This window comes from Sinohyriopsis cumingii, unplaced genomic scaffold, assembly GCF_028554795.1.
Source record: "Sinohyriopsis cumingii isolate HCF-2022 unplaced genomic scaffold, ASM2855479v2 utg000673l, whole genome shotgun sequence".
Lineage (NCBI taxonomy): Eukaryota > Metazoa > Mollusca > Bivalvia > Unionida > Unionidae > Sinohyriopsis > Sinohyriopsis cumingii.
The window spans coordinates 454622-478687 of NW_028315923.1; the positions used below are offsets into that span (position 1 = coordinate 454622).

General features: G+C 33.4%; 1 protein-coding gene across 3 annotated transcripts in view; it reads right to left on the reverse strand.

The window, feature by feature from the left end:
* The window catches only part of LOC149773322 (uncharacterized), a 99507-nt gene that overhangs the window by 11053 nt on the left and 64388 nt on the right, over positions 1–24066 (reverse strand). For all 3 annotated transcript variants that reach the window (XM_089946456.1, XM_089946457.1, XM_089946455.1), the window contains 7 exons: positions 22407–22735; positions 18016–18237; positions 13003–13096; positions 10792–10997; positions 8496–8703; positions 4947–5243; positions 3690–3815 (listed from right to left, as the gene is read on the reverse strand). In XM_089946456.1, the coding sequence (XP_089802582.1) occupies positions 3690–3815; positions 4947–5243; positions 8496–8703; positions 10792–10997; positions 13003–13096; positions 18016–18237; positions 22407–22735 (1482 nt within the window). The remainder of the gene's footprint in view (positions 1–3689; positions 3816–4946; positions 5244–8495; positions 8704–10791; positions 10998–13002; positions 13097–18015; positions 18238–22406; positions 22736–24066) is intronic.

Consider the following 24066-nt stretch of genomic DNA (forward strand, 5'->3'; position numbering starts at 1 on the left):
TGTATAGTTAAAATACATTTAACAAATTAACCCCTGTCAAGGTCATGTATCATACACTAATGTGGGTGGTATTATAGAAAGGTTGATAGAAGTCGCTCTACAATGATACCAAATAATCTGGAAATTCTAGTTGCACTACAAAATAGAGAGGGAAAAACCTCATTTTTTGGACCAGACTTTTTTCCACCAAAAATTTGCCCATGGTCGGAATCTGATTTTGTGTCCAGATTTTATACTTTTTGGTCTGAGATCTAAGGCAGACCGGTATGAACTGCAAACAGACAGATGAACCTTTGAAAAAAGTAGGAAAAGATGGGCATTTGGAATAAAGAGTGGTCTTGATATGAAAAACAAAACAAAAAAACAAAAAAAAGAACTCCAACTTCTACTCTTCTGCTCATACATGAGCCAAATAACCAATGAAAAACGATGTTTCTAGCACAGCTAGGCATTATGTTATTTGAAAATCACCTGGAAGTTGATTTATTAGGATTTATTCAGAAATAGTGTTCAAAATGTGTTTCCTACTCGAATTTCAGGCGAAAACAACAAAAACCTCCAGGGGTTAATGTGTTAATGGTAATAGATAGATTTTGCAAATTGAAATGAAAAAAATGAGATGATATATGCAATGCTTTTTGTAGAAATCTTGAGAATTGTTGTTGTTGTTGTAGGGTTTAACGCCATTTTTCAGCACACGATAGGCTATACATGGCAGCCAGTATTAATGGAGGAGGAAGAACCCGGGAAAACCCCGGAAAGAACCACCGACCCACGAGAAGCTACTGGCAAGCTTTCTCGCATACCCACATTGGCCAAATCGGAGACTCGAACCCACGCAGACAGAGGTGAAATGGCAATGTTCCATAACGGAGAGTGATTTAGACCACTCTGCCACTTGGGGCCCCAAATCTTGAAAAAGAGACAACCTTAAGTGATGCAATTCAATTGAGGAAAATAGTTTTACAACCAAAAGGTTATGGAATTTCTAATGAAGGAAAATAATGGGTAATCTAATAAATAGATTGTAGTGGAAAGGTTTAATCAAACTCATAAGATTAGAAGCCAGAAAATGGATAGCTATACTACATAGCCTAAATAGTGGATACATTATTAGCTTAACAAGTTTCCAAATCACAAATCAGCAATTAAAGCCAGTCATCCCACAAATGAGTGTAAAGTATGGATTAATGTATTTGTTATCTAACAACAGAAAGCCTAAATATAAAATATTTACAAACCCAGTTTTACTGCTGGCTATCCTCATCATTTGAGAAAAGAAATGTTTGAAGAAATATTCATGAGTAGTTATCTCTATAGAACATAATGATTACTGAGGGCTCTAATAATAAGAGGTCCTATATCAAACCTGAAAAAACTTATAGAACACTACAAGCAAATCCACATGCCCCCACAATCCTTTAAATAGAACATTGGCTTTGTCCTTGAAAACCAACTAAATTGCCATTAATGTTTTTGTGCATATAAACATTTTTTAATGGGAGACAGTCTTCAAATGCCTCTTTCTCATCTGATGATTTGTAAATAAAGGACTAAGAAATGGTATTCAAATGAGAATAATTGATCCAGGGATTTCTAAATGAATGGTTTTCATCAAAGGATTTCTCTTCCAGCTAAATGCTATCAAGTCTCTTATTCTACCTCTGTCATGAAGAAAAGGCCAAGTTATGAACCTTTCAGCGAATACCTTTTCTCAAGGGTACACAAAGTGTCACTACCATACTTCTCTCACCATCTACTGTTCATTTGCTCTTTAGATCATGTCTTTAACTCTTGATTTACTGAGAATTTTCTATTTTGCCACCTGATACAAGTTTCATCAGGGCTTTATCAGGGTTGTTATTATAATACAAAGTTTTGACTCCATCTCTCTCTCCATCTGATATTTTTATCTCTTGTTAGAAATGGAGAAAGAGCTAGGTATTTTAAAAAGCAGTTAATTGTTTATGTGAAACTAATTTTATACATATGACTGAATATTTACAAATATGCAAGTTTTATTGGCATTTAACAGCAAGATAAGCTTCAAGAAAAATAGTCACATCACTGTGAGAAAAAAATAAGACTTGGTGAGTGAAAATGGCAACCTTGAGAGTCATATGACATCAACACTTTCTGATTACAATATATATATTTTATGTGGAAAAACATCAGGAGGATTCAATTTAATTCATAGGATATTTAACTCTTTCTTCTTTGACTGGTTCCTATATTAAATTGCCATCTTTAATACAACTAGTCTGGCATCCAGGCTGTTTAAAGAGACCAGTCTAAATTTACACAACTTCTGTAATCAATGACAGTTAATAGTAAGGATCAGTAAAAATATGGACACTGAGACAAACATGGCAACGAGTAGTAAAAAGCTCCAAGTCCAAATGTCATAAATGCAGATAAAATTATCACCAAAAGAAAATAATGGTTAAAGTACTATTAGACAGATCTAGCTAGTTCTGCTACTGAAAACTGCCTTATGCTTTCTTTAAATTATCTTTAATTTGCCTTAATGAAAACCCTAACTTATTGTTATCTTCTACAGCTAATTCCCCAATCAACTGACTTGTGCTTTAAATGTTGAAGGCAACTGAATTTCCTTGGCTTACCATCCTAAGATTTTGAAACTGGCACTAAAATATTCAAGTTGGTTTCCCTATTGCAACGAATGTGTCTTAGGTACCTGGATCATTGATTTAAGGTAATTTTGTATTTGTACATCTCTACCATATCTACAATGAAGCATACATGACTCATGTCTGTTTGTTCGGTCTTGCCACATTACAATTTTCATTCCATTACAAAACTTTTGAAGGACTTCAAGTATTGTCCTGCCGCTTTACAACTTTAATTCCACTCCAAATCATTTGAAGGACTTCATCAACTCAAAACAGATTTGATATGAGACTTAAAACTGATAAATCATTTCCAACAAAATTTACTTGTAATAAGAAATGAATGTGTATATGTGTATACCATGCAGAGAAGCATGACTACGAAATTGTTTGAATACATGAAGCAATTTTTGGTTCCTTATGCATCATACTTCAAGCATTGTCATTTTTAATTATAGCACTGGTACCAAAACAGTACATTAGGACAATTCTGATAAAAATGTGTCCAACCAATTTACTTTGCTTTTGTAAAATTATTGCTTCAGGAAACTTCAGAAAATGTAGTGATTTTTTTTAATGGTAAAGTATGATTTTGGAATGCTGTGTTGTACAAGTCATAGGTTGTAGGACACCAAATCCATCTTTAAATATAGCAAGACAAAAAATTCCTGTATATCAGGGTAGAATTTGAAGGAAAATAATTGGTACAAAATTTAATCTTAATTTGAATTCAACAACTGATGTAGATACCACTGATCATAAAATAATGGTAAAATATTAGACACGGAGTTGTAATATTGTTGAAGCTACAGCTGCATCCACAGCTGTTGGAAAGTGATGTCTATATTTTGCTGTTTGCTAAATACAGGTAAGAAGAAAATTCTATGGTGATAGTATTTACAAAGATGAACTTTTGCCTATAAATTTCTTATAAAAATGTCAAATGTCTGCATAACCAAGACAATGACAATCCTTCCTTTTCATTTAATTTTAAATTGCCAATGTTTTCATCAAATATGATGACTGTTTTGCCTCCTTCCTCAACATAATGAAAATCACCTGGAGCTTGACCTATTTTGCCTCTGTCCTCATAGGTTGGTCTGGGTGGAGAAGGTATGTACAATTTCACTTCCAATGTCTGGCCTTCCACTTTGTGCAATCCATGGGATACAACCCTTTGGGCAACTATGATAAAATAGAAATTGTGTGGATACACATCAGCAGTGTCAGCTATTACTTAAATTATAAGCAATTAATGAAATTCGGGCATTGTTCTTAATCCATCTGCTTCCTATTTTTATTAATCTTACTTTTATTAATCCTTATGAAAAGATATTGGAAATTACATGTCATAACATTGTACAGAAAGTCATTATGATTTCAGTAAGTTTTTGAAATCATCTGGTATCATTTATATATTTGCATACATGTTTTTTTAAATTCTATATTTTTCACCTGCATTGCCTTTCCCAAAGGCAGCAAATCTATACTAAGAGATGCATAAGGCTCTGAAAGTAATTCTCTCATCATCTCAGTTCATACTATACTTTTGACAGAACATGAAGAAATGCATGACGGTTTCAATCCCACCACAGAAAGAAAGGGGTGTCAACAGGTTGAGCATGGTAAAGATTAGCATTCAATGAAGTTCCATTATACTGTAATCCAGTAAGGATAATATCTTGGGTTTGATTAATAAAACTAGGCCACTTTATCAAATCACTGTAAGGTATGCAACACTGACTATCTTGTTTGAGATTATTCCTCATTAGGCTTATAATTGTTCAGGGTATAATAGATTTGGTAGAATTTAGCCTGAAATTACAAATGACAATATTATTTGAACATCAAAGGTTATAATTTGTTTGTTTGGACACTGGGGGAAGGAGTAATTCAATTACTTTCAGGTTCATACAAACAAAACTCTGTTGACTTCAAGTCCCATTACAGTCAGATAAATACAAACAAACCAAACTGTGTAACTGAGATGAATGGGAGGATTTCTTGATTTGAAGTGCCATTACTGTCAGATAAATACAAACAAACCAAACTGTGTAACCAAGATGAATGGGACAATTTGTTGATTTGAAGTGTCATTACTGTCAGATATGTGAATAAGGACAACCTAAAAGAGTAACATCTTAAAATGGAATATATAATTTTTTTAATATATTACCAAACATTTTCTCAATTTTAACATTTCAGAACTTGTCAAATTTTTTAAAAGCAATAATTTATAGGAATAGGTACTCACTCGACAACCTGATGAACAGATGGGAAATACAGATGCTTGGCCAATATAATAAGCTCACTTACCTTCTTCACTTTCATATGTGATGTAAGCTATTTCATTCTCCTCTTTGTACTCAAACTTTACAATCTCATCTCCTCCTGAACGTTTCTTGCTCTCAAAGTAGAGCTGAAGGGTTGTCTGGTTCAGGCTTTTGGTGACACCCATCACTTCAATGGTGCAGTGAGGTACAGATTCTTCAGGCTCTTTGCTGGTAGTCTGAGAAAAATTTTGGGCAGATTTACATTTGGGTGGTTCATACAATTTTACATCAAGAGTGCAATCTGCAATTACATGCTGTCGTTCTGCCACTCTTCTTGCAACTGAAACATATGTAAACAAAATTATATTATCACAGGAAAATAAATTATTATATACAATCAACAACTATGTTGTATTAACTTGAACAAACCATAAAATTGTTAAAGATCTCACATTATACAGAGTTTATACAGACCTTCTTATAAATTAGTCACTTTCTTTTACAGTAAGAGATCAGTGAAAAAAAGGGGTGTAACTTGTTAGACCCATTGACTTGAACCCACAAAGACAGAGGTGAGATGGCAGTGATTGGTAAAGGTCAACACTTTGGACCACTTGGGCTTCCAATTCAATATTAGAGGTGATATGGCCAACTAATTTCACCAATCAACATTACTGATCTGCATTTTGAAGATTATGATAAATATGAAAAAAGCTTTAGAATGCTAAGTCAAATTCCTTTATGTAATTTTTCCAATAAACTTGAGTTTTCTTTGTGTTGTTGATGTTGCTCTGCAATATATTATATTCCACAGATCACATGTACAATGGTGTCACAAGAAGAAATCAACTTCTGTGAGGTGCATCATAATGGGTGACGTAATATACGATCTTTACGACATGGGTTTGTGAGGTTGAATGCATGCTAAGAAAAGTATGATGGAATATAGAATTGTCATTTGGTATCCATTCTTTGCTAAAATAATTACCAATGTTTCATAAGGAATGAGAAATTTCACTTTAAAGGTAATATATTTCTGAAATGGTGAAAAAAAGTGCTTAAGTGCATCAAAACTAAGGAGTGCTAGATATATTATACTTAGAGAATGAACCTTCACAGTAGATAGTTAGTATGTACTATGATAGGAATGATTAGTATGGGATTAAACCTGATGAACTTTAGTCAAAATATAATTTGTAATCATTGTATCAAATCAGGTTCATGTAAAGAAAATTGTGTAACAATGATTAATTGGTGAATTTGTTGCTTTTAAGTACCATTATTGCCAGATACCTGCAAACAATATAAACTTTAGCCAAGATGAATGGGATAATTTGTTGATTTTAAGTACCATTACTGCCAGATATGTGTATAAAGACATACTAAAAGAGTAACTTCTTCAAATTGATAATTTACTGAAATGAATTTGTGTTATATAAAATATTACCAAGCATTTTGTCAATTTAACATTTCATAGCATGTACATTTTTTAAATACAAGAATTTATAGGAATGTTAACAAATATATAGTCATACGCACTTATATTGACATCACTTAATGTCGATGAGCCACAAGTCAACAAGCAACATATGTCAAAAAAATGCAAAGTCTCTGGTTCATGGTCTATTGTTACTACCAAATCTGTCATGCTTATGTCAACATCGAGACTAAAAAATAACTGAATGTTGACAGAAGCTCTAGGTCCCAAAACAAACAAATCCTTTGTTTTCTAATTAATTATTTTGACAAGCTGCCATTTCCAACAAATACTTTGTTATGCAATTATTTGATGCTGCCACCACAATAACAAACAGCATTTGTTTGGTCCTCTAATGTTCAAGCCTTTCGCAGACACTTCAATAACTCATGCTCCTTTCATCAAAGAATGCTTACCACAAAGGAGGTCAGCACCAAACTTGGATAAAACAATGGAATCTGATCTATTGTTGGATTTTCCAAATTACGTGGAACATGTTTATTGCAGGAAGAAAGTTTATGCTTACGATTGCTAGTAAAAAGTAAAAAGTCAAGTCTGTACAATTTTTATGGCTATGTACTGTACATAACAGCTAGTTTGTCATGCTAAACAATACTGTAGCAATAATTAGCTACATGTCTGTTTGCAAAAAATATATGCCCCCACAAAAGAACAAAAACATAAAGAAATGAAAAATATTATGTAACATTTTTAAAACCGTTTTTATAAAGGCAAGAAAATCCAATCAAGTCTGCTATTTATGCTTACAGTCATACCAACCTTCATTTATCTACCTCACACGATTTTGCTATACATGTATTATGCTAACAGGAGCTTCCATTATTTTAAAAAGTCAAAAATATGTTTGAAAAATCATTTGATGCAATGGCACATAAATGTGATTAGATTACATGCATACAAACATAGCCATTCAAAGTTTATTTGTTTACCTCAAGTGGTCTTTTCCTCATCATGTCAAAAAGGTTCAAAAATATGTTAAATAAATTGCGGAAGAAAATTACATGAAAAATCTAATTAGATGAGCTTCATATGAATACCAACATACCTATCTGAGTGTTATTAATTTATCTTAAGTGTCTTTTCCTAAATTGTGCAAACAATGTTTATGTCAAAAAATCTAATACAAAAAAAATTTAAAATTATCTAAAAACTGAAAAATGGCTTCAGTAACCTGAAAGTCTAACTGGGTCATCTATTCTTGATAAAGTGTGCAAAAAATTGAAAAACGGCTCAATGACCTGAATGTCTTCTACTTCAAAAAAAATGTGTAAAAAATTTATATGGTTGCAATGACCTGAAAATCTGTTTAAGTCATCTACTCATGATAAAGTGTTTAATATTTCATTGCTCAAATTTTAATTATTTTTGAGCTATTGTGCCAAAATGGTTTCAAGATGGATTAAAGGACAGACATCATAAAGGTCAGTGGATGCATAACAATGTTTGCTAAGTTATAAATGTAGTTGTCATGGTTAATTTGAATCGGGTCCATAGTAAAACCTGATTGGCAGACTCATGAAAAAAGATAAAATCATGCATACTGAAGGGGGGGGGAGCTGTGAAAGTTGACATTTTATTTATTTTAAAAGCAAACTACCAAATGGCACAATATAAAACAAATACAAAAGAAGTAGTTGTCTAAGTTTCCAAAGGAACTAAAAGCCAATGATAATCCTTCAAACCCACACATTCTATGAGGTGCTACCATTGACCCATCTGAGGTCTAAGCAGCCCAGAACTGTTAAGCAATTTGTTTCATCAGACTTTTATGGATTTCAAAAACACTTATGGGTGGAAGATGCAAAGAAAGTCAGGAAACTTATATAAAAAACTCATCTTTTTATATCAGTAAATTCAGTAAATTCATTTATATTTCTAGGTTACCAATTCTTGTGGTTTCTAACAATTTTGTTTTAGTTGTACATCAATGAATGGAATCATGGAAGTGGTTCTGTTGCCTTAACAGATAAATTAAATGAATAAAGACCCAATGATTGATTTGCAAAATCCACAAAACCTGAAAAATGAATAATAATGAAATCACAATATTTTGAAATCTGTGTCAAAATGTTTTAAAAATAGTTATATACATACTGTCTTCGTCAGCAAATCTGATGAGAGCAACGCCATCTGTAATTTCAATAAAAGATACATCACCCCCTCCCGATCGTTTAGAGTTCTCAAAATACAGCTTAAGCAAATCTTCATTAACTGTCTCTGTAAATCCATGAACCTCAATTGTAAGACTGGGTGGATCCTTCTCTTCTTCTTCCTCAGATTCCTCAATACTATTCTGTTTCTTCTAAAATAGCAATAAACAGAATAGAATAACTATATGAATTCATGTGCGTGTTTGTAAATAATTATGTCCACTATTCTGGTCATGGTTAAAATTAGATAACAAAAAATTTATAGCAAACATATTCTCTGACTCAGCAACAACTGATTAAAAGTAGCAATACTGTAAGAATGAAAAATTTAGATTTATTGCAGAAATAAAAAATCCATGACCTGAGCATCTGTAATGATTATCAGTCTCTCTTGTCCCTATGTACTGAGAGCTCAGTTCCTCATATAAATTATATACTTGCTTAGCAATCAGTTTCTCAAAGATTTTTTGACAATGTAAATAGTGCTGTAGTTTCTTGGGTCCAATATAGAGCCTTTTTATGTACTGGGGTTACTTTTGCTTGTTCAATTCGTCTGGGACTGAATACTCTTTTTAATAAGGTTAGCCACAGAATGAGATATCACAGGAGTGAGTGTTAGCTGTTTAAGTCAGAGCTGCTGTTCATATTCTGGTATAATGGACCTTTATTTTGGCAGGAAACACAAGATAGACATTTTTGTGATGGCAAAGACAATGCAAAAACTTGGTTACCATACATGCATTTCTTATACCATATTATGAAAAATGGATCAAATGGACAACTAATCAAAATGAAATTTTTCATGGAATCACTTTAATATAAGGGGATAAAATTTGTTATTTAATAACATTGAAAAAACCTTTAAAAATTTCACCACATCTTTAAATATGATAATTTTAATGATAGTTTGAAAGATAAATATTGAAAAATGCATCAGAGCTTTTTCTTTGATATGTTTGTCATCATTTTTTGTAAGATTTTTTTTGCAGGTCATATACGTGCATAAGAAATGAAATATATTGCAGATGCAACCATTAATAATAGAGGACATCATAAATGATCAAATTATGCATATTGGCCTAAATGTCACATTCAAATCTTATCAATCACCTGGCATTTATTTCAGGGGCACAAATCACGAACATACTTCTGGAAACTGACCAACCTTGACATGCTTGGAAAAAAAGTAGCTTTCAAAGAATTTGCAGACTTTATAAACATTTTTCAACAATGAATAAATTAAGGGGATATAGTTGAACACTTTCTATGGTGATATTAATAGTTTATTGCAATACTGTAATATAAGCATTACAATTGATGCTAATAACATGAACCAGGACAGATCAAGGATAGTACCCTACTTTGTTGAGTCTATAACTAAAAATGTACCTGTTTATTTTTACTATTACCCTGGATCTGCAGTCAAACTACTTGTCATAAATAGACAAACTGATATGGATCAGAACCAGAATACCAAAACAAAACATACTGAAAAGTTATTTAGATTCAACACTCACTTTAACTAGTCTACATATATAATCATTGCTGAATGATTATGAAATTCACAAATTCTGCATCATGAAGTGCTCAACCCGAGTGCAGAATTGCATCGCTCTTATATTCTTGTTTACAAATTTGCCTAATCATTATAAAACAATCAAGCTTTATAAAAATAATTGTATTGGTTACTCACCTGTCAAACAATTAAACATAAAAAATATCTGCACTGTTCTCCACAGCAGAGATTCATGGTGGTAATCAGTTTTCCCATCCACCATACAGGCTCATCATTTAGGCAATGTGAAGGGGATTAACTACACTACCATGATATGTGATGAATGAACAAACAAAACAATCATTAAAGCTAGACATTATAAGGCTAGAACATCTGTTATTTATAAGTCCAAGTTGCAGATGGCATAGAACTAAATGCTACAAGAGCTAAGTTTCAAAAAATATTTTCAGTATGTACACTTTTTTTAGGCCACCAGTAAACTGGCTTATACCAGTATGCTGCAGATATATTGGAACTTTCGAAGTTTCCAGACCAGTATAAATATAAAAAAATTCTGGCCCATACATTTCCAGTATGTTGTAATAGATTTTGGTAAGGGTATTCTCTTGCAATGAATTGAGTAACAAATAGTCTGGACTCCAACCTGTAAGTCCCTGAAACACAACAGATCTGAATTTTGGAAGTAGGGGGAATACATTAATAAATACATCAAATGCTAATTTACCTGATCTAGAGTAAATTTCTTGATAACTGGCTCCACTGAAAAGTCATTATCCAAAAGATAATTTAGTTTACTGATAGCATCATCGAGGTCACGTTTTTCCCAGGCGTAAACATCAATCCAAACTGTACTGACTTGCATAACTGCTTTCCTCAGCTGAGGTGATTTTAATGGCACTTTATTTGAGACTTGATCTTCATCAATTGGTCCTAAAAAGAAATGTTGAATCAATGTCAATGCCTATTTCATAAATATCACACCAACAATCTGGCCATTATAAACCTGTAGGCTCACTGATAACCTGAAGGCAAACCTTCATTTCCAGATGCAAACGTTTAGGCACATAGGCCAGCAGCAGAGGATTATATGTACCTAACGTTCTGATACAAATGTAGACTGGGAATCTATTAAATAATTGGTAACCATATCATCTACTTCTTTGCAATGTTCTTGCGATGTGAGGATCATAAACTTATTTTACTAAACCATTTTGGTTCTTTTGGTCTTGGTAACTTAACAATAAAATTAGCATCTTCAATTTAATAACTTACTAATTTATGAAGAGCAGCAATGATGTCAAAATCTAAAACTGCCATAGATGGGTCTGATTCAGTGTTGTAGTCAAATTCAGAGCTACCCAGATGAGTCTGAACTTTCTGAAGAATTTCACATTTCCAGAATCCATTCAGAACAGTAGCTGGTGTTATTATTGTTTATTGTAAAATTAGAAGGTGTTTAGTTCATGCCAACTGGCAACTGGTTACTGGTAGGTGACTATTACTTTTATTTTGAATTACTGGTAACTGATAGGCATGGCTTTGGTTGTGCATTTAACAAAGAGAGCATGTGGCATCATCATGGAATGTTTGAGATGGCTCAAGCTGAGGAAGCTAATTATGAATTGACCCAGCTTGGTTGAAATGGATCTGCTGTACCCTAGTAATTTATACTATGTTTATAATGAAAAGAAGCCAACACAGATTTTGGTCATTTATTATTCTTTATGAAAACCTGCTGGTTATATACGTCTGCGGGTAATCTAATATGTTTTTACACACAATAGAAAAACTGCAGGTAATACCTGAGTGCGTGTTATACTTGAATGCATGTTATATTTGCTAATATATGGTATGTGTGAAGTTTCATGTCAATTCTACAAGCAGTTTAGGAGGAGCAATAGAGTGGTGATAATTGTGGCCTAAAGACAAAAGGACAGCCCTAAAACTCCTCTGATCTATGTCCAGGAAAACTAAAAGCCGAGTTCCAGGATGTCACAAGAATAATTCCACCACTCTTTGTTGATAAAATTGGCATGCAGGTAAAAGTACACTGATAGTGGGAATGCTCTTAAATAGTTACATGCCATAAAATAGTGTTAGAAACTTTATTCCATTTTTGCAAAATAATGCAAAAGCTAGATTGTAGTAACAATGTATGCACTAAGTGCTGACCAAACATTTAAGTGAGAAAGTTCATACATGTCTTAAAAATTGATTACTAAGGCATAATGGCCTGAAAAAATCCAGTTATTAACATATGAATACAAATATGTCAACCAAACATAATCTGACTGCTTCAGATGGTAGTTTTAATTGTGGAAAAAAGGGTTCAAGTATATAAAAAAATAAAAATGTAAAAAATAGTTAATAATGTGTCTAAAAAAAACTTTGGTGAATTGTTTGCAAATGGGTACTTCTTACATTGGGTGGACATGTCCAAAACAAGATTCCTATGCTGCAAGCAGTAAAAGTATATTAAAAATAATGATATCTGCATTATCCAGCATTATCAATATCTTAGATTTTGTTTATGCAAGAAGTTCTTATTACTAGTGTACACATATTTCAATGATGTCATGTACTCCTTGCCGAGTCTAGCTGGATTGGATAAATTATTATTAATACTATTGTATACATGTTTCTGAATGATGTCATGCACTCCTTGTTGACTGTAGCTGGATAGGATCTATTATCATTACTACTATTTATACACATGTTTCAGTGATGTCATGTACTCCTTGTTGACTCCAACCAGATGGGATCTGTTGGTTACTGTCTACATCATAATATTCTATCATTTATTAAAAATCACCATAACTGAGGCGTAACATTTATACAAGCTTAAAGTCCAATATATGGTACTCAGACCCCCAGTATAAGACTGTCAATGACCATTAACAGATTTTACAGTTGTAAGCAAAATCATGAATCTTACTAATGCTATCCTCTGCTGTAAGACTGTAGCAACTGGCCCGTGTCCCAACTGTGGTCCCCCTACTTGACCATTTCTGCTGTTCTAATTCAAATGCCTGAAAAAATGAAAAAATCTGCTGATGCATGGGAATATTGTTATTCTATCTGCAGACTGACATGTATTTATATAGAATTCTAAAACTTGTGGGGTCATTGTTTCTTTATCCCACTTCTTTTATAAGTTATGTGTGTGTGTGTGATTTTGGAATTTTAACGTAGCTTTAACAATTTTTCAGTCATATCGCTACGATGTCTGCAGTGTGGCAGTTTATAGTGATGTCGAGCACTGGGGCATCATGTCATAGACATGTAGTGTGATGTCCCACCCAGTCACATTATCCTGACACCAGGCCGACCAGTCCTAACACTAACCTCATAATGCTGAGCGCCAAGAGAGAAAGCTGTTAGTACCATTTCTTAAAGTCTTTGGCATGACTTGGCCAGAGATCGAACCCACAACCTCTCGCATCTGAGGTCGATGCTCTAACCACTAGGCCACCAGAGCGGTTTATAAGTTATGTACATCTTCATCATCTTCATGACAAACAGTATTTTGAAAATGTTTGCATTCACTTATTGCTTATTTTCTATTTGACAGATTAATAGTAAATGCCTCTGTAATGTCATAATAGCAGTCCACTATTTAGTTCTTTTCCTTCCTTTATTTTCTTTTTCTTTTGGAAGGAAATATTAATAGAATCCAAACTCAAACTGTGTGATGGAAAAGATTTTAAAGTTATTATGGACTGGCAGAAAAACTATAAAGAGAAAAAATATATCTCCACTAATGTAACTATTGTTCATGGAGAACATGAGGCCCAAGTGAGCCTGTGTGACATATGCCAAAAAGTGAAATGCAAAAGGAGTTGATCAAACAATCTGGGTCATCAGGAGGCTTACTGTGATTTTTATAGCTTAAATTATAAATGATGGCACATCAGCATTATTTGTGCCATATAAAAAGGCATATGTCCCAGGCACTATCTGCCAAATTTGACTGTATACTGTTTGGCATTGTTTCATGAAAAAGTTGTGTTAACCTTTTTATAGTTGATCAGCATCATTTGCAGAAATCTGAAATGCCTTTAACCTCAAACATTTTTTATTAAATTTGGTCAAATTCTGTTTAATGGCTTTTATTAAAAGTAGCAGCAGCCATATTGTATCAGGCCAATTGGCATAATTTGTACAAACTTAATATCCTTTCGTCCGGTTTTAAAGTTTTAAAGTAGTTTCCAATTTTAGTAACAGTGGCCATATCTGACGAAAGATCAGCATTATTTGTACAAATCTGAAATGTTTTCATGCCAGAATGCTTTCTATTAAGTCTGGACAACATCTATTTTTGAATGTTTTCCATGTTTTACATTAAGTTATTTAATGTTTTACATTAAGTAATCTAATGCTTTCTATTAAGTCTGGCCAGCATCTGTTTTTGAATGTTTCACATTAAGTAATTTAATGATTTCTATTAGTTTCAGTAACAGGGCTACATAAATGGCTCAGTTTCATTTGTACAAACTTGAAAGGCCTTCATGCCAGGATGCATTTTGTCAATTTTAGTCAAATTCTATTCATCGAATTTGAGAAGTTGTTTAAAAGGGGCATGAAATGTAATCCTGCCAGGATGTTTTCTGTCAAATTTGATCAAATTCTGTTCAAAAGTTTTAAGAAGTCTTTAAAGGTGTTTTCTCATATTTAGTACTGGTGACTATATCCATTAATGGATTAGCATCATTTATCTGAAAGCCCTTTGAGAAGTTTAAAAAAGCAACTGTTGATGGATGTACAATTGATGAAAAATGCAGGACCATACCATAGTCTCACCAGACTTGTAACACAGATGAAACATGCTTTCTAACCCTTCTACCCTTTTAACTTTCGAGTATCCTTTGGTTGCGAACTAAACTAAAATTCTTATATTTGTAAATCATGAAGGACACATTATACTATAGCTATTAAGACCCATACAGACATTTTTCATGGATTCCATATGGAATACTTCAGGAATCCATATGGAAGAGATATGGACCGAAAAACTTATGGAATCAGACAATTTATTCCATATCAATTCCATAAGTACTTCACAGCAAGTGAAAATTCCATATGAAATAAAGTTGCAACTTTAATCCATAAACACTTTTTTCCATACGGAAAGCAGGCTCATGTATTATAGCATCATGGAAAATACTCTCTGAAGAAATAATAACATAAACTAACTGATTCAAACAGAAATATTGGTGGGAGTTAGAGTACATGTATATGTCAGTGTAGCTGATGTGGAAGGATGAATATATACTCATATAAATATGAAGAAAACACGTGCATGTCAGTTTTTTGTAATTTATTTCCACAGATGTTTAAAAATAGACAAAGACATGACCAAAAAAAGTAGAGAAAATGAAAACATGATCAGAATATTAATATCTGGTAGTACAATCATAGATAAATCTTTCAGTGGACTTAGAAAATTTGGTGCAAGGTGGATTTTGGACTTGATCTGATGTTTATTCTGAAAAATATTTTTTTTTTGCCTCATATTGAAAAATGCTCTACAAAAATCATACACTCAGGAAAATGTGAATGAAATTTCAGCAAAATCACAATGGCATTTTTTTGACATTCACTCAAATGTCCTTTTGTCAATAAAATTATGGTATTTAAGGAGATTTTACCAAAATTTCTGAAAATATCAGTGAGAATTTGTGATTGAAATTTCACTGAGAGTTTGTCCAAAGTTCTGAAAAAGTAGTGATATTTTGTGATTGTAATAATAATAATAATAATAATAAATAATAATAAACTATCTTTAACAAGGATAGCACATTTGGTCATGGCTGACCCATCTGCCATGTGGTCCTTAGTTTTTTAATCATCTATGTAAAAAACAATATATATATATATATATATATATATATATATATATATATATATATATAGAACACAAAATAAAAATACAAGACTATGCACATAACCAGGTATCATCACACACTCATTCATGCATATTTAACATGAATGACTATGTGTGACTATACTGGGAAACATACAAATATGAACAATATTCAATATGCAGGTACATACATTTCAAGATAAGTCAATATCATTGCATAATGGAAGCTGATGGGAATGAGCATGTTTGCTAAATATGGTGATTCAAATTTTCGAGAAGGATACAACTGAATAACCATTTGAAAAATGTGCGGAAATGAGAATAGCATGAATGCAAAGTCAATGGGAATGTAATTGGTCAATCTGTATGAAAACTGAGCACCAGGACTAGCATTTTGCTTTTTGTGCCATAAAGAGCTTTACAGTAGTGGCTGATGTCCTAAATATGACAAGGAATTGAACCAGGATGGTTTTGAAGTTTTATAACTCCAAACAGATTAACTCCAGAATTTAAGGAGGGACAACGTATAGATCACTAGTGGGAATTATTGCCAGATACACATGTCTATCAAAGATTGTCATATCTTTGCGGAATGTTCTTGACCGAAAAGTAGAATCATCTTTCAATATCATGAGGCATTATTGTGTATATTATCACAATATTCTAGGTGTGTTAGAATTCAGTGTAAAATAAGAGTAATTATATCATGATAAACGTTTGTCATGGCTGCTTATGTTACAAGGACTAATTCAAGAGACCACAACAGCATCATAGTTTGTACAATCAAAAATCAGTCTACAGTACAAGTGATATAAGGCAGGCTCCTAGCATTTCTTCTTTTCAACAATTCCCACCAGTGATCTATACATTGTCCCTCCTTAAATTCTGAAGTTAACCATTCAAGCTATTCTCACTGCCACACGATCTTGTATCCCTCTCGAAAATTTGAATCGCCATGTTTAGCAAACATACTCATTCCCATTAGTTTCCACTAAGTGACGATTCATTTGGCAAGTACACAATTTTGACCAATCAGAAAGCTCTTTACAGCAACCAATAAATGGAATAAATACTTATTAGAAAGCTTGTTGCAGAATGGGACCAGATAGAGCATTATTTAAAAGGTTTCGGAGACGATATTAAAAAGGGTCTATATCGAGAAAAATCAGATTCAGGTCAGGAGAAAAGTGAAATTCTGTTTTAAAACAGAAAACAAGATGAAAACTTGTTTGAGGGCACTTAAATCCAACTGAAGTTAAACCAAATAAAACAATACAACAAAAATAATTTAAAAGAAATATGACAAAGAAAGATGTGGAAAGAAGTTATAAATTGTGCCCAAACTAAACAATAAAATTACAGCTATTAGAAATGCTGAAATGCTGCTGAAAATCATTCAAACTGTACAAGAATCAATAAATGTTATTATATCTTATTGATATTTTTATTGAAATGTCAGTGATATTACAATCACAAAATCTCACTACATTTTCAGTCATTAAACTTTACACACAAAAGCCAAGTCCTAATTCTGTCTTATTTAACTGACGTATATGAGTAAGTTCTTCATTCTGCCTAGATATTGGTTAGAAAATAAAAGTCCAGATTCCTCGTTTCATATAATAGATTCCAGTGACTAAGTTCCTAATTCCACCTAGATGGTGGGTGGAAAATCAACCAAGTCTAAAATTCACTGCCCAAAGATGTATTATATAGCAGGAATTTTGACAAAAGTTAGATGGACTCTAGATGGATTCATCTTTGACTTCTCCAATTTTCTATGCCCACCTTTGTATTAACCAGAGTTTTAACACTTTAGGCAGATTCCGCCTGGAGTCTGCTTAAGTTCCAGGTAGAATCCGCCTAATTATTTTGTATGGGCAGGAGACTTTGAATTGAAGTACTGACAAATATTGTTTTTTTTTCCCCTTTTAAAAAGGATTATAATGATGTGCTAAAGAATTAAATGAATGTCTACCTACAATGGATTAAGAAAAACTGAAAACAAATATTTATTCCTCATCACAGCCAAGTAGCAAATAAAAAATAAGAGATACGACAATCTGATGTGGCATATAATGTTACCTTGATTGTGGGAAGATCATTTTCGTAGACCACAAATCTGACCTCTGTAATTGATGAGGATGGATTATCCCTGCTGTAGGAATATATATTTTGGAACATTTCCTTGGCAACAATATGTTTTGGGTAATTTAGAACTCCTGTTCCAAGGGCTGGGAAAGCAATGCTTGTAAAACCACCTTTCTCACATTGATCCAGGCATTTCTGCATCAGTCCATGAAGCATCTGTAAAAAATATAAAGACTGTTATAAAAAGTGCAAGCCAAGCATTTAGGCAGGGGACCATAGACCTATCAGTCTAAATGCACTTCTTTTCCAATATTTTAATGCAGAAGTAGATGAGCTGCAACCCCATCTCTTTATTGGTAATGAAGCCAAAGTATTGGACACTATGTCTACACCCTGTCGAGTCCACCAAAATGAATAATCAGAAACTCATCCATGGTGCCCTGGGGGAAAGAAGATATTCCCAACTGACCACCTGGTGGTAAGAGTCTCCAAACCTTATAGGAACTGAATGGAAGACCTGGCAGTCAGTTTGTCTCAAGTGGGTGACTCATGTAATAAAATACAAAGATTGTTAAACAAATTTCAAGCATTAGGGAGGGGACTCACAGACCTCTCAGGCAAAATGGACTTCTTTGCCAATTCAGGCAAGCCTGAAACAATGGCTAACAATCTGGATTTCATTGCCTTTAATCATGAGAGGAACTTAATAGAATAAGGATAGAAATGGACATAACATAGACAGACATGGTAGCTATAACTAAATATAATGGATAGGTATTATTGGAGTGGACAACTATATCATGGAATCATGTAGCTAAACTGTAGTGTAGAACCAGGAGAGGTGGACAGAACTTTAGTATGTGTATATTCAGATATAAACAATAGTTTTCCAAAATGACTTATTGTTTTAAATATATCACTAAGCTCCCCTCACCCTGAAGCCAGAAAAAAGGAACCCTCCAGTCAGATGTGGCACAGAACCCACAGGTCAGATGAAAAGAACACATGCAGGTCAGACCTTCATTATATTAGCAAATGCCTCTAATCACATCCATGTTCAATGAGTTGTTGACTCTCTTACAGCAGGAAGTGTTGTTGATCTCTTCTGAGATCAGTTTGACAGTGGCCTGACCTTATGCTGGGAATATAATACTTCCCAGGATTAGCAAGTCAGTGATTTACTTACACATGGAAGTGGCAGCTAAGAAATGCAGTTGTTCATGTCTTAATCATATGGATTAAGCTAACAATCATATAGGTTCATCATCCAGTTGTGCTATACCCATACCACAATTGAGTGCCCAGAGCAACAGAAAATCAGATTTGTATCTGCATCCCTGAAAGTGTCTCCAGACTGGTAAGAAGACCCAGAAGGCTTCGGACAGGAATCCTTGGGCAGAAATTAGTTCATTAAACACCTTGTAAAATATCCACGCTTCATCTTATGTCACCTTGAGACACTTGATCAGAAGAAGATGCCTATATGATGGGGCCTCAAGCTCATTTGAGTCCACTAGTCAAAGAATTTGTAGGTCATCATCTTCTCACCAATGGCATGGCAAGATATATCTGCTCCCTTTTCTCTGCATAATGATGTGGATTGGTAATCCCCACTTAAAGCAGGAGGAGATGAGTCTTGGCCACTTCTCTTAGTCCCACAACAACCGAGAAAGCACAAATATTAGGGAAGGCATCTTACATTGTAGAACCTATCTCATTCTTGAAAATGAATCCAAAGTATGGGATAGAGAGGGCCTAAAGCTAATACCAGATACACCAACTAATGGAACAATCGAAAACTCATCCATAGTGCCAAGGGAGAAAAAGAACACATTCCCAACTGACCACCAATGGTAGTAGAGGTTTCTGAACCACATATTAATAGAATAAAAATTTATAATGAAATGAGGGTATGAATCTAGTTCCTTTCCCTAGAAGGAGGCAGGATGCTTCCTAGTTGCTTATGATGACTGGTACTGGAGAAAATGCTCAAAATACTTTTAAATACTTCATGTGAGACGAATGAGGTATTTTAAGCTACATATAATGATGCTGACCTTAAAATATACTGAGTTACAGATAGGAATAAATTTCACAATGCTATGTGGAATGAATTATAGCATAATACCAAATAGCTTGACTCTGTGTGTGTGTGTGTCTTAAAATGTTTTGTATGGTGTGTTATTTAAGTTGGAGGGAACTTAAGTTGCATTGTGAGTGAAGTTCTTTGTTGTTAAATATCTCTTACTGCTGTTGTTGTTTGATTTTATAACAACTCCGTCAGGCACAGCAGAAGACAACAAGGGTTTTTCTTTTTAAAATTTGTCTTTGTGCATGGACACCATGACTGAGACGACCTCACTTTGACAACAAGAGTGAGATAAGAAAAGTAAGGTTAGCAAATCAGGTAAATTTCTGTCACATGGGTGAAAAATATCACAGTATAACACAATTATATTAGGGACCAATAATTCAGTATTCTGGGGCAGGGGCCTGGCATGTTTTTGCATGATGTCTGTGTGTCAATAGCTGGAAAAATATCTTGCTCTGATTTAAAGCAAAATAATACCATAATATATCCATGATATTATTTGGAAAACTATAAACTATCTTAAGATAAATGGAAGAAAAATATTTCAGCTCAAAAGAAAATCACAGCCCCCCCCCCCTCCAGAAAATTAAATGGCCGGTAACATATAGATGAGTTTGCCATGAGTATGTTAATCAGTTTATAAGTTGCATTCTAAAAGCTGTAACTGAGATGACTAAGCTAACATTTTAACTGATACATGGAAAGACATTATGCTGACATTAATGAGTCCATTGATAAAAATAGGAATTGTTTATAATGAAGTTGACAATTTACTAGCTATTCTATTGGATATAACAGGCAGGGCAACTTTGAGTATGATGCCAACACAGGGAAAGATCTGGGAGGGCTGGTAAACATAAAACACACTTACTCAATAAAAGATAAAATATTTTTGCTGACTTGCAAAATTATGCAACTTTTAGACACAAAACAAGTGCACTCCTGACTATTATAGGATGATCTGCAGTCTTACAAAGGAATATATATACTAACACATTCACATATACTAGTAATAGTTAAAACAACCTGTGTTTTATATATTTTGTTTGTTTTATTCCAAAATTTTCAGGAAGATGGATTTAGCCTGAATGTTTCACAGTATTACATTTGGCTGCTGCATTGAAATACATGACATGTCAAACATGTGATATTAATTACTGAATATATTCACCATTAATTTCTGACAGTAGCAACTGTTTTGTAAAAGTAAAAAATTTTTGTGAACTACGTTGTCATGAATAATGAAAACATGCAGTTAACATCATTAAAGTCATATACAAGATTCTGTGGGAATTTCCATAAATTCTTTATTGATGTAAATTACTGACATACTGTTACATTTTTTTTCTCATTTATTTTATATCAAATCTAGCCTACATGACTCCCATAACATTTTCCAATTAGTGTTGAAGAAATGATGACAAGGTATGTCACAGATGAATGACAAATAGAAAGCTGGGAGAAACAATATCTTCAGTGCGTGTATCAAAATCATGTTCTCGAAAGTTAAGTTTAAAGTGGGTTTTACTCCTGGTTGCTATAGAATTAACATCACAGCGTGAAAAGCCATCATGCATAACAAACCCCTGAAGACTTAGTATGGCTGTTTTTAATAAAATCACAAACTCTATTTTATAGCTTCCAATGCTGTCAAGTAACTTTCTTTCACTTTAACAATGCACTTTTCCCAATCTGTCTAGATGACAAAAAGAAACTGGAAACATGAGACTCTGTATGTAGTCCTATCAAGCAAAACTACTTTCAAGTGTAAATACTACAAAGAGGGATTTCAAATAAGACATTTACATATATTTCTAACAAATCAAAGACATGAGGACACTTGTTTGCACATTTACTCTTACTCAAATGACTTCTCTAATTAATGTAGTGTTTGATAATTTTGGCAAAGTGTGACCATGCAAAATCATCTGTCTGTTGGTAGAGTAATACCCAAAGTCTGGTGATTTCCCTCTGATTCCAATTTAAAAACTATGGACTATAAGTCAATGTCACACCAAAAACGTCATCAGGTATAACCATTATAAAAAATGCCAGATCAAGACTCATAAACTAGGCATAGCCAATTTTATAAAACCTTAGACTTAAGCTGCAGCTCAATCAATGCCTGATGAGACATAATATGAGTGCTAGGTGTCATACAAAAATTGACTGACATATACAACTCTTTAAGAATAATGTTTCTCTTAGGCAAATGTCTACGACCTACAATAGTTCTCCTTTTTTTTACCAAATCCATCATGATTGACAGCTTCTCAACAATTTCTATACTTACATTCTTATTTATAGTTTCATCATCCCATGAATTTAAAGCCCCATGGCACACTATCTGACAGTCCAAGTTTCCACCTCCAGTGACAGCAATGTCCCCATCATCGATTCCATTTGGGTATATGTTCTTGCACTCATCTTGCAGAGCCTGTCCACCTTTCTTCAGCAATGATTTAGAAACAGATCCATTTGTTAGATCCAAGGAGTAAGACGTTGTGTTTACAATAACGTCCACTTTCTCACTGGCTATATCCCCCTTGACAACTCTGATGTTGATCTTCCCATCAACAGCTGATTCATCAGATATTATGTTGACATGCATTTTTGGCATCACTAAAATGCATGAAATAAGACTGAAATCAGACACCTTCCATTTTTTTTCAAACATACAATAATAAAAATGAATACTTACATTTAACTTCAATTAAGACAATTTCATTTTACTTGATATTTGCTCATGGGAAAAGATTTATATACCATCCACATCCACTCTACCTTTGACCTTTGGAGAAATATCACACTGGAAATGTTCCATGCATTACTTCACCACACTAGAGTCAATTAAGGTGCAGATTGTCTATATTGACAATATGCCTGTGCTAATACATACATGTAGCATTTGAGAGGTAGTTTCATACAATCCTTATCATTATGAATGAAGAAGTGAAAAGAGTCAATGACTTCTGATAAATGGAAGCTCAAATGAATAAATTTGGATTCAACCAAAACTACATACAGTTTATGGGGAAATTCACATATGATTTAATTTGTAATCATGTCGGCAACTTGGCCCCAAATTTTAGACTTAAGACAATTATAAGTCTGACTGTATTTCAGCCAATCAAATCACTGGATTATTTACTGAAGTTTAAGTCCTGACTTATGTTTTGTTGGTGAAATCCAGGCACTCCCCTAAAATTCATAATTGTTTGGAATGGAATGAAGAAACTGAAAAAGTGCTAAAATAAAAATTTCAAATAAAAAATTTGCAAAATATGAATAGTGAGTAAATTTTCCCTATTTTGGGGGGACATTTGGATGTGACAAATGAATGATCAATATGTGCAAGCTCAGGTCTGGATAAAAGAGACATTATAGTTCATTATGTCACTCCCCCTCCTGCCATCCCTTAAAAGAAAATGATGGAAATCATTTGTGTAAATTTTGGCTTAATAAACTTGCAAATTATATTTTAGTAGTTAAACTTGTAAATTATATTTGAATAGTTATGTCTGAGAAAATAAACACTGATTTCAGGCAGGTGAGAGTCAATACAAGGTTACATGTTTTTGTTAACCATATGGTAAAGAGACTAGTATCTATGCAGCTACCTCATTGTTTAAGCTAATTCCACATTTTTGAAAGCATGGGATTCCCCTCTGATTTGTCTATTTTAGTAGGTACACATTTAGATGACTTTGTGAAGGGGAATCATGTGAAGCTGTAAACTTCCGTTCCCCATTGTCACTTGAGATTATGCATCTTTTTCATGGTTACATTTAACAATAAAAGCCAAATAATGTTATCAGTGCATGGCAGGATTTATCAAAGTTGAGCCCTTTATCTCATGGCAATCTCTCTTGACCCCAACGTATCTGTTCAAATATCTAGCACATAAAGGCAAAAGTCTGGAGAAAGTTAAACTAAGTTCTAATGTGTCATAT